We start from the raw sequence: 13,670 nt of genomic DNA on the forward strand, positions 1-13,670 counted from the left end.
AGGGAGAAAGAGAAGGAGAGAGGAAGAGGGAGAGGGAGAGGGGGGAGGGGAGGGAAGACTGGCTTAGGCCAATAGCACCTGCTAGAATTGTGAAGTCCAGGCTCCTTTCTTGCTCTGTCTTTGAGGTTGATTTCTCTGAAAGATTTCTCTGGATCTCAGGGTCCAGGGCAAAGACCACCAAAGCAGAAGTTTCCAAGGTGTGTGATGGGTTTAATGAGCATCATAAAGGGACAAGGTAAAAGAGGTACAAATTCCAAATCCAGCCTTTATTGCCATTATCTCAGTGGCTGAGCTGAGGAAGGAGGCTCAGCAAAGCTTAGCTCATTCATTCCCAGGTTGAGGCAGCTGGAAGAGAAGCTCTGGAGTGCTTTTCCTTCCAGCCGAGGGGCTTGAACTGAAGGGAGGGGGAGCGGATGCTGCTGTTGCTGCTGTTGTCAAGAGACCTCAAGCAGCAAGCTGACCTCCGGAGGTCAGGACAGATCCTGAGTCAGGCAAACATCAGACAGGAACATCGGACATTATTAGGGTAAATAGACTGAAGAAATGAGAGAACTCTTAAGGTCCCCAAACAGCATTGAAATCTCACAGAGAGGCTCCTAGGGCATATTGGCTCCAGGGGCTGAGACCCTCAGGGAAGCACCCCCTGAAACTGAGACACTCACAAGGGGACCCTAATGTCTTCCCTCAGCTATTCAGGGAGGAGCAGGAGCAGGGATGGAGGGAAAAGGAAAGAAAGGGGCTGAGAGGGCAGAAGAGGCTGAGGGGGAGCCTGAGACCAGCACCAGGGCTAGGACATGGTTCAGGACCTGGAAAGGGTATTGGGTAGGGCCTCTAGCAGCTTCCCTGTTGCTCTTGCTGGCGGATGAGGTTGGCAATGGGGCTGGTGATGCCACCTATCAAGGTCCAGTACTCATCAAAGCTGATCCACCCATCATGGTTGGCGTCTAGATTCTGGATGAGCTTGTCTGCAGCTTTTCGGTTCCCTGTGTCCTACAAAAGAATCAGGGGTCAGCATGATAAGTGTAACAGCTTCTAAAAGCCCCAAGATCAGACACTGGTAGCTCATGCCTGTTATCCTAGCTACTGAGGCTGAGATCTGAGGATCTCATTTCGAAGCCAGCCCTGACAGGAAAATCAGTGAGACTCTTATGTCCAAGTAACCACCAAAAATCTGGAAGTAGAGCTGTGACTCAGGAGATAGAGCAACAGCCTTGAGCAAAAAACCTAGGGACAGTGACGAGGCCCTGAGTTCAAGCCCCAGTACCAGCACAAAAGAAGTCGGGCAGGCAGGAAGGCAGGAAGGCAGGAAGGCAGGAAGGCAGGAAGGCAGGAAGGAAGGAAGGAAGGAAGGAAGGAAAGAAGGAGAGAAGGAGGGAGGGAGGTAAGGGAGGGAGAAAGGAAGGGAGGGAGGGAGGAAGGGAAGGAGAAAGGAAGGGAGGGAGAAAGGAAGGGAGGGAGGAAGGAAGGAAGGGAAGGAGGGAAGGAGGAAGGCAGAACCCTAGATAGTACCAGAATCGAGCCTGGCAGCCTCTTCATTAGCTAGGCCTGGGCATGTGGAGAAGACAGAGGCCTGTGAAAGGAGGAGAAGGGGCTCTGGAGAGAGTAACTGAAAGGACTTGAGCCTCAGTGGGGCAGAATGGGGAGAGGCTGCGTGTGGGGAGCCGCACCGTTAGCATGTGGTTTAGCTCCTTCTGGAGCATCTTTCGGAAGCTCCTCTTGTTGATCTTGTTCTTGACTAGGCTGTGCTTAGCCACATATTTGTAGAAGTTTTCCACCAGGACAACCACCGCCTTCTCCAGATCAGTGTAGCAGTCAGCCATCTCCCTGCTTCAGCTCCTCACAGGACCTGAGGAGGGGAGAGGAAAAGAGATACCATCAGCCCCCTGCTTTTCCACTCCCAGGTTGCTTATCCTTTTTTTTGTTTTATTTTGTTTTTGTTTTTGTGATGGTATTGGGGCTTGAACTCAAGGCCTGGACGCTGTACCCTAGCCTTTTCACTCAAGGAGGATCTCTACCCCTTGAGCTATACCTCTACTTCTAGCTTTTTGGAGATAAGAGTCTGCCCAGGCTGGCTTCAAACCATGATCCTCAGGTCTCAACCTCCTGAAGAGCTAAGATTATAGGTGTGAGCTACTGGTACCTGGTTGCTTATCCTTTGGAGAAGAGAAGAGGCTAAAGGATGGGAGCACAGTAGGTGTGAGAGTGGAAGGGGAGGCCTGGAATGAGAGTTATGTGGCTCCTCTAATCCAAGTGCTCCCCAGTCCAACTGCCTGGACAGGTTCCCCAGGCCCTTCCCTTGCCCCGGGCACCCCTGTCAGAATCCTGGCTTGAGCAACAGACTCCCTTGGGGAGTGGAGGAGGGTAACTGCCCAGCTTTCCTGCCCTGCTACACATCAGGCCTCTAAGCCATTCAAGGCCCCTATCCTGGTGACAAGCACAGCTAAGAATTGATAGAAAATGTCAAGGTGGTTTTTGTCTTCCACAGGACTTGCTGAGACACACACACACACACACACACACACACACACACACACACACACACACACACACACACACACACACACACACACACACACACACAGAGACCAAAGGAGGTAAGGACCTAGGCCTATGCCAACTCCTTCTGTAGGATCCAAGGCAGGGAATTCAGGGGTTCAAGCCATAGTTGCACCTCTTTAAGATAAGACTGAAGGGTTGATTCCTGCCCTATTCCTCCAGGTCCAACAAGACACCAGGTGCACATGAACAGGCCTGACCACATGCCTGTAGGCAGGCAGGTTATTCCAACGGAAGCCTGGCCAAGGATGCCGCCCTAGGCCCCCAAGAGACCATAGCCCATTTTTTATTTTCTGCTTCCTTGTTAAGCCCTATATAAGCCCACCCCAAAATCCAGTCCCTTGAGCAACCTCCAAACCCACAAGAAGGTCGGTGCTCCCTCGCTGGCAATAAACAGTCCTCCCCTGCTGGGGATCAAGTCGAGCCTATTCCTTTTCCATTCTCCTCCATTTCCCTAACAAGGACAACATCTTAATCCATCCAATTAAATTTTGTGTAGCTACCCCAATTCTGCATCACATTCTGCTGGTCTATCTCCCTCATCCCCACCCCTAAACATTCAGCAGGATCAAAAGATACCCCCTACTTCATTACCTAAGCAGGAGACAGGCCCTCGCTCTGCTCCAGCTGGCGACTGACCCTGGACGCAGCAGCTGCTTGGCAGAGGCCACATGCATCACCCCCTCACCCCAGGACAAAAGGCGTTCACATTCCAAGCGGATATAGCCTCTGAATAACAGGATATGAGGGGAGCAGGCGGATCTACTCTACTTGTCTCCGCCCATGCCCAGAGTCCCCCCAAGTCTACCCCAGCAAACCAGACTGCTCTCCCACCCTGAAGCCTAAGAATGAGCTCCAGCCAACTTCATCTTACTGGTCCCTAAGCAAGGGGCGGTAGAAAGGGCCACAACACAGGCCTGAACCCCCACAGTCTGACTAGGGAGATCTCCTGCACCAGGCCCCACCACAGCCTTCCGCCCCTCCCACCTGCATTCTGATCTCTCTTGTAGCCATTCCTACTTCCATGTCAGCCGCCCAGTACTCTCCACCCTGCTGTCTACCCAGCCTGCCCATCATTCTGGCCCTGCCCAAACCATGCCTTCCTCAGGATGCCTGCCCTGACTCCTGGCCTCAGCATACTCCAAGGTTCCGTTCTGCCACAAACATGTCTGCCCTCACTACACCAACACTGGCTAGGGTCACTAACTGGTTTGATCACTGTTTCTTTCTGGCTCTGATCTCATTCCTCAAGGCAAATACAGTCTTTCTTACAGGCAGCTATTTTGTATTCTAAACTGGATGGCAGGATTCACAGACTTGGGGACAAATATCTACCCTCCTTTTAATCTCTATAATACCCCTGACTCAGTGCCTTGCTCAAAAGGAGACATTCTACAACTTATTCTACCTCGTGCTAGCTCTGATGCCAGATGCCTAAGGTACCTGACCACTTTGCCAAGCTTTTTCTTTTATGGAGTTTTTTTTCCTAAAGAAAGGGTGAGGGCTGGGAAGGTGGCTCAATGGTAGAGTGCTTGCCTTGCATGCATGAGGCCCTGGGTTCGATTCCTCAGCACCACATAAGCAAAAAGCCGGAAGTGGCGTTGTGGCTCAAGTGGTAGAGCACTAGCCTTGAGCTGAAGAGCTGAGGGACAGCGCCCAGGCCCAGAGTTCAAGCCCACAACCAGACACCCCCCCAAAAAAAAAAAGAAAAGAAAAGAAAGGATGAGACCATGAGCAAAGAGGCCAGGATGCAAGAAGGAAGGAGACTTGAAGAGGGGTCAAGGCTGGGGCATATCTGGCGGGAAATCCTGCCCCACTCTGCCTGCCTGACCACTCTGGTCTGTGGCTAGAAAGATGACATACAGTGCCAAGATTGCAGGAAACCATATTTTTTTTCCATACTCTATATTTGTTAAGGGTATAACTGTGTGGTTCAATACGCCTTCGTAAGTATTTGTACAGATTCTCTAGCATTCACAGAAGAAGACATTTTTTAACCTATGATTTACCACCCTTGGGTGGGATGGGGGTGTCCCAGGCTCAGGCCCAATGCTCCTGGGAATTGTCCGCAGAATCTTTTCTTTTAGAAAAGATTGTGCCAAGCCCTATCCCAAACAAGCCTTGGGAATAGGGAGAGAATCTGAAGAACCTCCAATCCCTTGCCATTCCAGACTAATTCTCTGGGTGAGGAGTCCTGTGGGTAGCAGTCAAGGAAAAGGTAAGGGAAAAAATGGGTGTTTGGGTGTTGTACCTCTAGTTCTCTCATCAAAGGCAAGCCTTCCACCTGCCTTCTTGAAGTCTTCTTTCTCCCACCAAGAGTCCCTCCTCCTGCTCCTCCTTAGTATGATACCCAATCCCTACCTGGCCTCTGAAAGCAGCAGACAAGACGCAGATGAGACCCCAACAGAGGATGGACTGTCTGTTTCAGGAGTGCTAGATGGAAGATCCAGACAGGCAGCTTTGGTGTCCCTGGGCTTTCTTTCCCAGGCCCTCCTCCCAGGAATCTACCTCCTCCCAACCTTCCATGGGTTGTAAAATGGACAACTCTGAGATAACCATCTAGACAGCAGCTTTTCCGAAGCTTTTTCTGAAAGCAGGCTATCAGAGTAGGCCAGTCAGGTGTCATTATTGTCCTTCTTCCACCCTACCCTGGAGGCCAATAGACTGGCCCCACCCATGCCACTGCCTTCTGCTAGGGCAGCTGCCCATCCTCCCACCAGCTAGGCCTAAAGACCTCCAGGCATGCGGGGAGGGCAGGTGTGCTGTACCTTCAGCCCCTTCCCAGGCAGGTTCCTTCACTGACTTGGCCACGGGCAGATCATGGCCTGAGAATGAGGGACTAGGGCATGGAGGTATGCATAATGTACATTAGAATCTCTCCCCCCGAAAAAAAGTAGCATTGGGAGAACCACTAGCCTACCAAAGGTCCTTTCCCTAAAGGGGCCTCTCACCTGGAGACACCTGCCCCTCCCCCAATGTTTTCATTGTCTTCTCCTTGGCTGATTCATCATTGAGCAACCAGGAGGCTCCTACCCCCACCTCCGCCCACCACCTGAGTCTAGCTTGCTGACTTCTCCAAAAGCCCAAATTGCTCTGACACCATGCCCTTGGATCTCAGCCATTATATCCCCTCCCTCCCACCCCCAGATTTGGAGCCCCACCCCCTCCAAGTGCCTGTTAATCACCCCTCAAATCCCCAGTCTGGAGTCCAGAATGTCTACCACACCCTCCAAAGTTCATCTTCTCTTCCCATCTCACACACATTTCTTGAGAGACTTTCATTGTTTCCAAGCTTTGGGATGGTCTCGAACTCCTGTCCCCCTACTCAATATCTTCTTCAGAGCCTAATCCACTTTCAAACTTAAGTTTGGTATTCTTTGGGTACCTTCCACATACCTCAGATTCCTTCACTCATTCATTCACCATTCATTTGCTTACTCTGTCACTCATTGTCCCATTTATTCATTCTCATTCATTCCCTTCCATGTTCAATATAGCATTCAATCACTCACTCTCTCAATCACTCCCTCAGCTACCTTCAATACAAAAAAGAGCAATCTGAACTGGGCTGGTAATGCAAGCTCTATTTGTAAAACAATTTCAAATAAAAACAAGCCTCTCCAGCCTCAACAAGATCTAATGCTGAAAAATCACTAGAGCAAGCCCAGCACTAGTGGCTCAATTCTAGCTGTAATTCTAGCTATTCTTCCTGTAATTCTAGCTATTCAGAAGGTTGAGATCTGATCTTCAAAGTTCAAAGCCAGCTGGCCCAGGAAAATGCATGAGGCTTTCATCTACAATTAACCACCAAAAAGCCAGAAGTGGTGGTGTGGCCCAAGTGGTAGAGGGCCAGCCTTGAGTTAAAAAAAAAAACAACAAATTAAGGGTCAGTGCCCAGACCTCTGAGTGCATGAGGCACTGGGTTCAATTCCTCAGCTGGAAGTAGCACTGTGGCTCAAGTGGTAGGGCGCTAGCCTTGAGCTGAAGAGCTGAGAGACAAGACAAGACCCAGGCTCAGAGTTCAGCCCCCAAGACTGACTAAATAAATAAAATAAAAAATCACTAAAACAGAAAGAAATTGAATCCACTCTTCAATAACAAACAGACCTGCATTCCTTCCATCACTTTCTCTTATCTCTTAGATGTTAAATGATATACAAAATGGCCTACACCAGAAGTGGCACTGTGGCTCAAAGTGTTAGAGCTCTAGCCTTGAGTGAAAAAACTCAGGGACAGTGCCCAGGCCCTAGTTCAAGCCCCATGACCAATCCAAAAAAAAAAGCCCTAGATGAGTAATTGATCCCAAGAACATGAGGTCTCTGTTATTTGTAAATCTGTGACCAGTAAGAATACCTTAAAAGAATCACAAGGAGCTGGGCACTGGTGGCTCACACCAGTAATCCTAGCTACTCAGGAGGCTGTGATCTTAGGATCACAATTTAAAGCCAGCCCTGGCAGGAAAGTCCATGAGCCTCATATCTAATTAGACACCAGAAAACTGGAAGTGGTGCTCCAACAACAACAACAACAACAAAAGAATCACAAGGAACATATTTCCACATCTCAAGATCCTTTGATTACAAAGCTAACTTAGATCCATTGTCTCTCTGCTAAGGTGACAATACCAAAACAAGATAATTGGAAAATTGCTAGATGACCAGGTTTGAACTAATAAAATATCTCAGCCCATTTATGGGACATAACACCTCTGGAATGAAGACCACATTTTGAGCTTTCATTTTCTTGCCCTTTCCTTTCTCCCTACTTTGACTTCTTGTGCTAAATAAATTTGTGCTGGCTATTACCTATGAGACTCTTTCATGAGATACTTCAAATTTCCTCTCATCATTAGTCCAAGTTCAAGGGTATCTGGTGAGTGACTGGACAACTGAGTAAGTAATCTTTTTTTCTATCAGAGGATCACTTCTCTTTTCCAAATACCCTACCAGTGACAAACCCACACAGGACAAGAAATCCTGCCATTCTTGATCCCTTCTACTTGAGTAACCCATTTACCTTCTACCTACTTTGATTTCAGACTTCTCTAATTTTTTCCAGACAAATAAAGTTCACACGCGCACACACACACACACAAACACACACACACACACACTTGGCTGCCCCTGGCCTCGCTCACATTGACAGCTCTCCACAAGTTGGTACAGAAGGTTGAGCCCACTTCACCACCATGCCTGACCTTGCCCCCACCTCAACAGGACTGGGCAGGAAAATGCACCCATAGTACAGTTGGCTCTGCCAACCATAGCAAGTCAAGCCAGGACCTGCCTGGGTCCTGAGGTGGAGAAGCTGCTGGTTCGAGGTTCAACCCCTTTCCCTTTCCCTCTCCTGGGAAGCTCCCAGGCTTCCCCAGGGCCCCACCCAGGCTCCTCCCAAAGAACAGCACCCTGAGCACCATGGGGCCTGCATCCGGGACCTGTGGGGCCTGCCCAAAAGGTAGAACAGAGGCCACCAATGCCCCAGCCTCCCCTTCTTGGGTTCTCAGGCTCCCTGGGCTCTCCCTGGTTCCTCTTGAATTCAAACCCTTTCCCAGGACCCAATTAACAGAGCTCTATGAGACCAGGGTCTCTACTGACATACATTGCCCTTTTCTTTTTGGAGGGGACTGTACAGCTGTGGGCAAGGCTCCGGTGTGAACTGCCCAATGTCCTAGCCCCTGGAGACGAGCCCAGGCAGCTGCTGGGCCAGGGAGGGGATCTTGCTACCCCAATCACTTCTCTGGAGCCTCACCCAGCCTCCGACATTACCAGCAGTCCCCACTCCCAAACTGGCCTTTGGGAAAAAGTTAATAATTACCAAAATCTTCCTGGCTGGCCTCTGGGGCAGGCCCCTGTCCTCAGGCCCCCTTCACTGGCCTCCCAAGTCTACAGACTCCCTCGGGCAGCCACCGGTGTCCCAGGCTGGGCCTGGGGTGCTCACCTGCTTCCTCGGTCCACCGCCTCTCCAGCAGGGATCTAGGGCCTGGGCTCTGGCACTGCCAAGCAAGCTCCCCGCTCAGCCCAGCCAGGACTCCTCCCCGCTGCACTCCCAGAATCTGTCCCACTCCCTCCCGGCCCTGCCTGGCTGAGCTGGCTCGGTGGGGAGGTAGTGACTGAGATCCCACTTGACTTGGCCCTGGGGTTGGGCCCTTGTTAAAGGGATACACACCTTTTTTAACACCCCTCTACCTCCACCCCAGAAGGAGTGGTAGAAGCTGGCACTCCCCCAACCCCACCCTTCTTACTCCTCAGGACCTGAGCAGAGCCCCACAAGGTGGAGAAAGGCAGGGAAGGGCTGCCACCTGCCCTTACCTAGGTCACTGAGAGCCCAGTTTCAGGGGCACCTAACAGACAAGTTCAGTTAGCATTCCAGGCTAGCCTAGCTGGCCACAGAAACTTCCTTGCTATTGGGATTCCAGGAGAAACACCTGATAGCTGTTGGTCCAAGTCAGAAGGCAGACACAGGAAGCCAAGATTCTGGTCTTTCTAGTTCAGTTATCCTGAACTCTCCTGAGACCCATCCCTAAGACCCCCTCACGCCCAGCTGAGGCCCCCTCTGCAAACTCCCACCGCTCATCTTTCACTCAGGTACCCAGGGAAGCTGGCCATCTTGACCTCTCTTTAGCAAGGTCACAGCTAGAACCACAGAGGACCCTGTCACCAACTTCCACAGTGACTTCAATTTATTCACCCATGATATGTCAAGTTGTCAGTTAAGAACATCACACGTCAGACTGTGTTATGGGCCCCATCATCCTCCCGACACTCCTGTGATGAGTCACATTTTATAGATCAGGAAAGATACTCCATGAGCATGCCCCAAACTTCAAAGACGTAAATGGCAGAGCTGGGATTCAATCCTAAGCCAGTTAGCTTGTTTCTCAGCCCCTATTTTCCTTGCCATTCGTCATCTGTGCCTGAAAATATGTGGGCTCATGTTTTTTACCCCAAATGTGTACACTTGTCTGAAAGCCCATTGGCAAGGAGAGCCTTACTCCTGAGAATGGACCAGTACTCCCACATTTCAGGCCCAGGACCACCCTTGACCCAAGTCCATGGGGAAAGTGAGCACTCAATCCCTGCCAACCACTCCAGCCCTAAATGTTCACCCCACCAATGACTTTTCCATTTAACCCCAAGAAGCTCTCATCCAGGGGTCCTGCAGGTGGGGAGAGGCGGTGTGTCCAATCAAGACAACATCTTTTACTTTTTCCATTTTTTTTATTAATCAAATTGATACAAAACAACCATCATTCTGTCAATGCCCAAGCACCCAGCTGGGTTCTCTTATTCCCAGAATCACACCCTTCTCAGCCTCTTCCCTGATCCTGTTCCCTTTCTTCCCCTGCCCTTGCCCAGGAACAGAGTGCTGGGAGGAGTATGAGACTGAGTTAGAAGCAAGAAGGGATAGCACGGGGCAGATGGCTGTTATGAGCCTGGACTTTGCAGAGATGAGGAGAGGTGCAAGTTGGGGAATAGTGTAGTGATGGTGGAAAGAAATTTTATTTCCAGGTCCACAGTCTCTAAGGTTCCCTTCCCCCTCCACCCTACCCTATACCCCCTCCCCCCAGAATTCCATGAGGATGTCAACTTCCTGGGACTGGGCTCTCCAGCTTCACACTCTTGGCTGCTTCTCCAATCAGCTCCCAGAAGCTCCCAAACTCCAGTTTAGAGTCATTACAGTTGCTCAGGTTGGCAATTTTCTCTTCCAGCCCACAATTGCTCTGGGGAGGAGGGAAGATACCACAGCTAAGCAAGTTAGTACCTTCTGATCTTCCCACCCCACCCTGGCTGGAGGCAGACAGCATGGCAAGAGGGAAGGGCTGGGGGTTGCCAGTGTGTGGGGGTGGGGTCTTGGAACAGTTTCTTGGGAAGTCAGGGGCCAAGATGGGGTGGGGTCTACTCTCCCAGTACCGGCATAAGGTGGGGCAGCTGCTGGGTGACTAGATCCCGTAGCTCAGAGGGAGTGAGCATCTCCTTTCCACCTTCCGCAGAATACTGGTGGAAATTCTTGATGAGGGTCTCAATGGCCCTCTCCACATCACTGAATTCCTGGGCATCCTGAGGGCAGAAGAAATGAGCCATGTCAGGGAAGTTCCACCTATTCCCACGGCACCTGCTTCCCCCAGGAACTTGGGCAAAGCCAACTGGGCTAAAGACAAGTGGGAAGATACACTGGCCATTACCCACTCCAGAGCCCAGAGTCTAGCCCCTCTCCCTCACGCCCACCATGGCCTCCAGGCCACAACTGCTTCTGCTCTGAGCCTTAGGTTAGGCAAGCCTTCCCTCCTCAAAGCCCCAAAACCCAGCAGGACAGGTTCTAGCATGTGCCCAGATATCCTCTTCCAGGAAGGACTCCATCTGCTTCACACTGTGTGTAGAGATCAGATAGGGGGAGGATTCAGGTCTCCCTGGCCAGGTCTAGGTGCAGAGCAAGGCCAAAGTAAGCAGCACTAGTCAGTGGGAGACATAGACACTAAGGAGAAAGAAGGGAATGTAGGAACAAATCCAGCAGGTAATTAGGCCCACCTCAGCATTGGCTGACCGACACTGTCCCATGGTGCACTTGGTCCTTTGGTGAGAGTTGCGTTGTCTTATAGGCTATCCCAGGGAAGCTGATGGCTCATGATCTGCCTAGAAGAGGAGAAGGTCTAAAGTAAAACAAGCATTTATCCTTCTTTCTCTATGACCTCTCAAGGTATTCTTTTACCCATGGGTTGGAGTCAACTATACACAGACCTAGATCCTGCCCACAGACCCTAGGCCAACCCATTTAGAGGCAATCCTTTAGGCTTCACTTCAAATTCATTCTTCCCACCTCCTCTAGCCACCCACTTCTGCTCCAAACACACATACCAAGCTCCAGGACACAGATCTCCAGCCCTCCCTTGGAAAACTTGGGGAAAGAGAGACACAGGCGCAGCCCATCAAGATGAAAGGCCCTGGGTTTCCTTACCTGCTGGCAGCCGCTGAGACTGGACAGGAGGAACCAGCTCACCTGAGCTCAGCTATTATACCTGGGGGAAGGGAGGGGAGGCAGCGGGCTGGGCCTCATCCCTTGGCCAGCCCTCCTCTTACAGCAGCCCGGGCTGTGAGCCAGCTGTGCAGGCCCCACCCTCCACTGGCCCAAACTCTAGTCTGTTCCCACTCCTACCATGAGGAGGGAGCCATGGAGGGCCCCTGGAGCTGGGTTGCCCCTGGCTCTGAATCAACATGAACAGTCACTAGGAAAGAAGGGGAGGAACAGGGAGGAAGGGGGAATCATGAAGGGTCTCACCTGGGAGCTGAAAGAGCTTAGGAAAATTGTGAGGCAGAGACGCAGAGGAGTCTACATTAATCAAGAGAAAAGAGAAACAGGGGCTGATCAAAGAAAGGTCTGTGGGACAAAGGGAAATAAAGGGACTTGGAAAAGGTCCACAGGGGTCTCTCTGTAAGTTCAGTGTCTCAATATCTGTATGCTTCCTGCCTGCTTGCCTGTCTGACTGTCTTGTCTCTTTCTTTCCAATCAGGGCCAATTTTGATTGTGACTTTCAAGCCTACCCAGACATAAAGCCCAACCTCTCCCAGTTAGGATGACAGAAAGGAATGGGGAGGTCAAGAGAAAGATCCAGAGAAAAGCCTGGTAGAAGGAGCATTGACCTGACTTCCTAAGAGCTCCCTACAGCAGTCGAGAATGCACATGTGCAAGGCCCAGATGAGTTAGCTGGCAGCTAACCACACCTCCAAACTGGTTAGACTACAACCACCTCCTCCTCCCTCCGAATCCCAAGTCTTCCCAGGCCCAGCGGCTACACCTCACCACCCGCCTTCCAATCCAGTCCTTAGGTCGTCACCCTAGAAGGCCTGCGCTGTACCCAAGTGATCCTCTTCATCTGTCCAGGCCTCCAAATCACAGTCATAGGGAGGTGTAGAAGGAAGGGCATGAATCAGGGCCCAGGCAGAGAAACCAGAGGCAAAATTCCCGGACTCCTTTCCTACATTCTGAGATCAGAGCACACATCTCAATGCCCCGCCCATGTCACCTGTTAGAGCTCTCTTGTACTTTTGGCCTCAATCAGTGGCCCTTCCACGAGGGTCCCATTCAGACAGTTCCTCTGAAGGGCTTCTGAAGAGACCCTTCAGAGAGTCTTTCCATCTCAGGGCTTCTCTGAGAGCATGGTATCGCTCTGAGGAGTCTCAGCCTGAGGGTCCCTGTCATTGTAAAGACATCCCCAGTGTGGAAGCCCTCCTGAAATGTCTCTGTCAATGGCCCTTCTGAAGCCTCTGTCTGGAGGGCTTTGGGAGAGGGAGGGGACATCACCAGGGACCCTTCTGTGATATATGATGGGAAGCTTTTCTCCATCTAACTCCCTGGACTTCTAGCTGCCCCATGTGAATACCTGTAGGCACTACAATGACTGTCCAAGAAGGCAGCCCTGAATCACTGTCCCACCCCTGCTCTCTCTGGTGGTGGATTTTGCAAACCACATGCCCCTCAGGCCAGGAAGAACAGGGAGGGGAAGGCCAGGCCCCAACTGCTACTCCAGCACCCTTACCTCACTTCCTTAAACCATGATCCCCAGTCCCTTCTGTTTCACTTGTGCTCTAGAGGAAGGGAGGGAGATGGGGAAAAAAGTTCCCATGAACCTACCTGCAAAAGACTCATGAATTAGAGGCACTAGAATTTCATACCAGTTCCAGCTACTCCTTCTCTTGCTTTCTTCCTCTTTTCATTTTCCTTTTCTCTCTTTTGAAGTACTAGAATTAGAATTAGAGCTTGAGCTATCCTTGAGCTTATTTCCTATGATACTGCTGAGGAACATCTCTAGCCCTATTTTTAGGATTGGGTCTTGCTGCCCACCCAGGTGCATACCTGAGCTCTGATCCGCTTACTTTTAAACTTCCTTTTGTCACTGAGATGATAGGCACATGCCAAGTTTTCCTTCTGTGGACACAGTGTGGTAAACTTTTCTTCCTGGGCTGGCCTGTACCGCCCAAACTCATTCTCCCATGGGTGAGCCACTGTTCTCAGATATGGGTTAAGAAAGGGTCTCATGAACCTTTCTGCCCAGGTTGGACTCAAACCACAATCCTCCCACTCTCAGCCTCCAAAGTGATAAAATTACAGGCCTGGGTCAC

At 50.9% G+C, this 13,670-nt stretch overlaps 2 protein-coding genes across 5 annotated transcripts; both read right to left on the reverse strand.

The window, feature by feature from the left end:
- Positions 1-245: 245 nt before the first annotated feature.
- Positions 246-8,656, reverse strand: S100a16 (S100 calcium binding protein A16). Of its 3 annotated transcripts, none has more exons than XM_070013669.1 (3): positions 8,494-8,656; positions 1,668-1,846; positions 246-990 (listed from the first exon to the last, which is right to left on the reverse strand). In XM_070013669.1, exons 2-3 carry the CDS (start codon positions 1,818-1,820, stop codon positions 832-834), a joined length of 312 nt encoding a protein of 103 aa, XP_069869770.1. In that variant the 5' UTR covers positions 1,821-1,846; positions 8,494-8,656; the 3' UTR covers positions 246-831. The 3 variants fall into 3 exon arrangements, with proteins under 3 accessions (XP_069869770.1, XP_069869772.1, XP_069869771.1); XM_070013671.1 differs by lacking the exon at positions 8,494-8,656 and adding an exon at positions 8,371-8,437; XM_070013670.1 differs by lacking the exon at positions 8,494-8,656 and adding an exon at positions 3,151-3,237.
- Positions 8,657-9,753: 1,097 nt separating this feature from the next.
- Positions 9,754-11,581, reverse strand: S100a14 (S100 calcium binding protein A14). Of its 2 annotated transcripts, none has more exons than XM_070014018.1 (4): positions 11,509-11,581; positions 11,082-11,186; positions 10,467-10,613; positions 9,754-10,276 (listed from the first exon to the last, which is right to left on the reverse strand). In XM_070014018.1, the coding sequence occupies exons 2-4, from the start codon at positions 11,109-11,111 to the stop codon at positions 10,139-10,141; spliced, it is 315 nt and encodes a 104-aa protein (XP_069870119.1). In that variant the 5' UTR covers positions 11,112-11,186; positions 11,509-11,581; the 3' UTR covers positions 9,754-10,138. The 2 variants fall into 2 exon arrangements, with proteins under 2 accessions (XP_069870119.1, XP_069870120.1); XM_070014019.1 differs by lacking the exon at positions 11,509-11,581 and adding an exon at positions 11,409-11,479.
- Positions 11,582-13,670: the final 2,089 nt, after the last annotated feature.

This window comes from Dipodomys merriami, unplaced genomic scaffold (assembly GCF_024711535.1).
Source record: "Dipodomys merriami isolate MVZ:Mamm:240054 unplaced genomic scaffold, mDipMer1.0.p SCAF_92, whole genome shotgun sequence".
In the NCBI taxonomy this organism is placed as follows: domain Eukaryota; kingdom Metazoa; phylum Chordata; class Mammalia; order Rodentia; family Heteromyidae; genus Dipodomys; species Dipodomys merriami.

Coding starts and splice junctions, on each gene's coding strand:
- S100a16 (XM_070013669.1), bottom strand. CDS start 1,820: ATGGCTGACTGCTACACTGATCTGGAGAAGGCGGTGGTTGTCCTGGTG. Junction 991..1,667: donor AGCTAAACCACATGCTAACG/GTGCGGCTCCCC, acceptor ATTCTTTTGTAG/GACACAGGGAACCGAAAAGC.
- S100a14 (XM_070014018.1), bottom strand. CDS start 11,111: ATGGGACAGTGTCGGTCAGCCAATGCTGAG. Junction 10,614..11,081: donor GTCGGTCAGCCAATGCTGAG/GTGGGCCTAATT, acceptor TTCTGCCCTCAG/GATGCCCAGGAATTCAGTGA. Junction 10,277..10,466: donor AGCTGCCCCACCTTATGCCG/GTACTGGGAGAG, acceptor CCTCCTCCCCAG/AGCAATTGTGGGCTGGAAGA.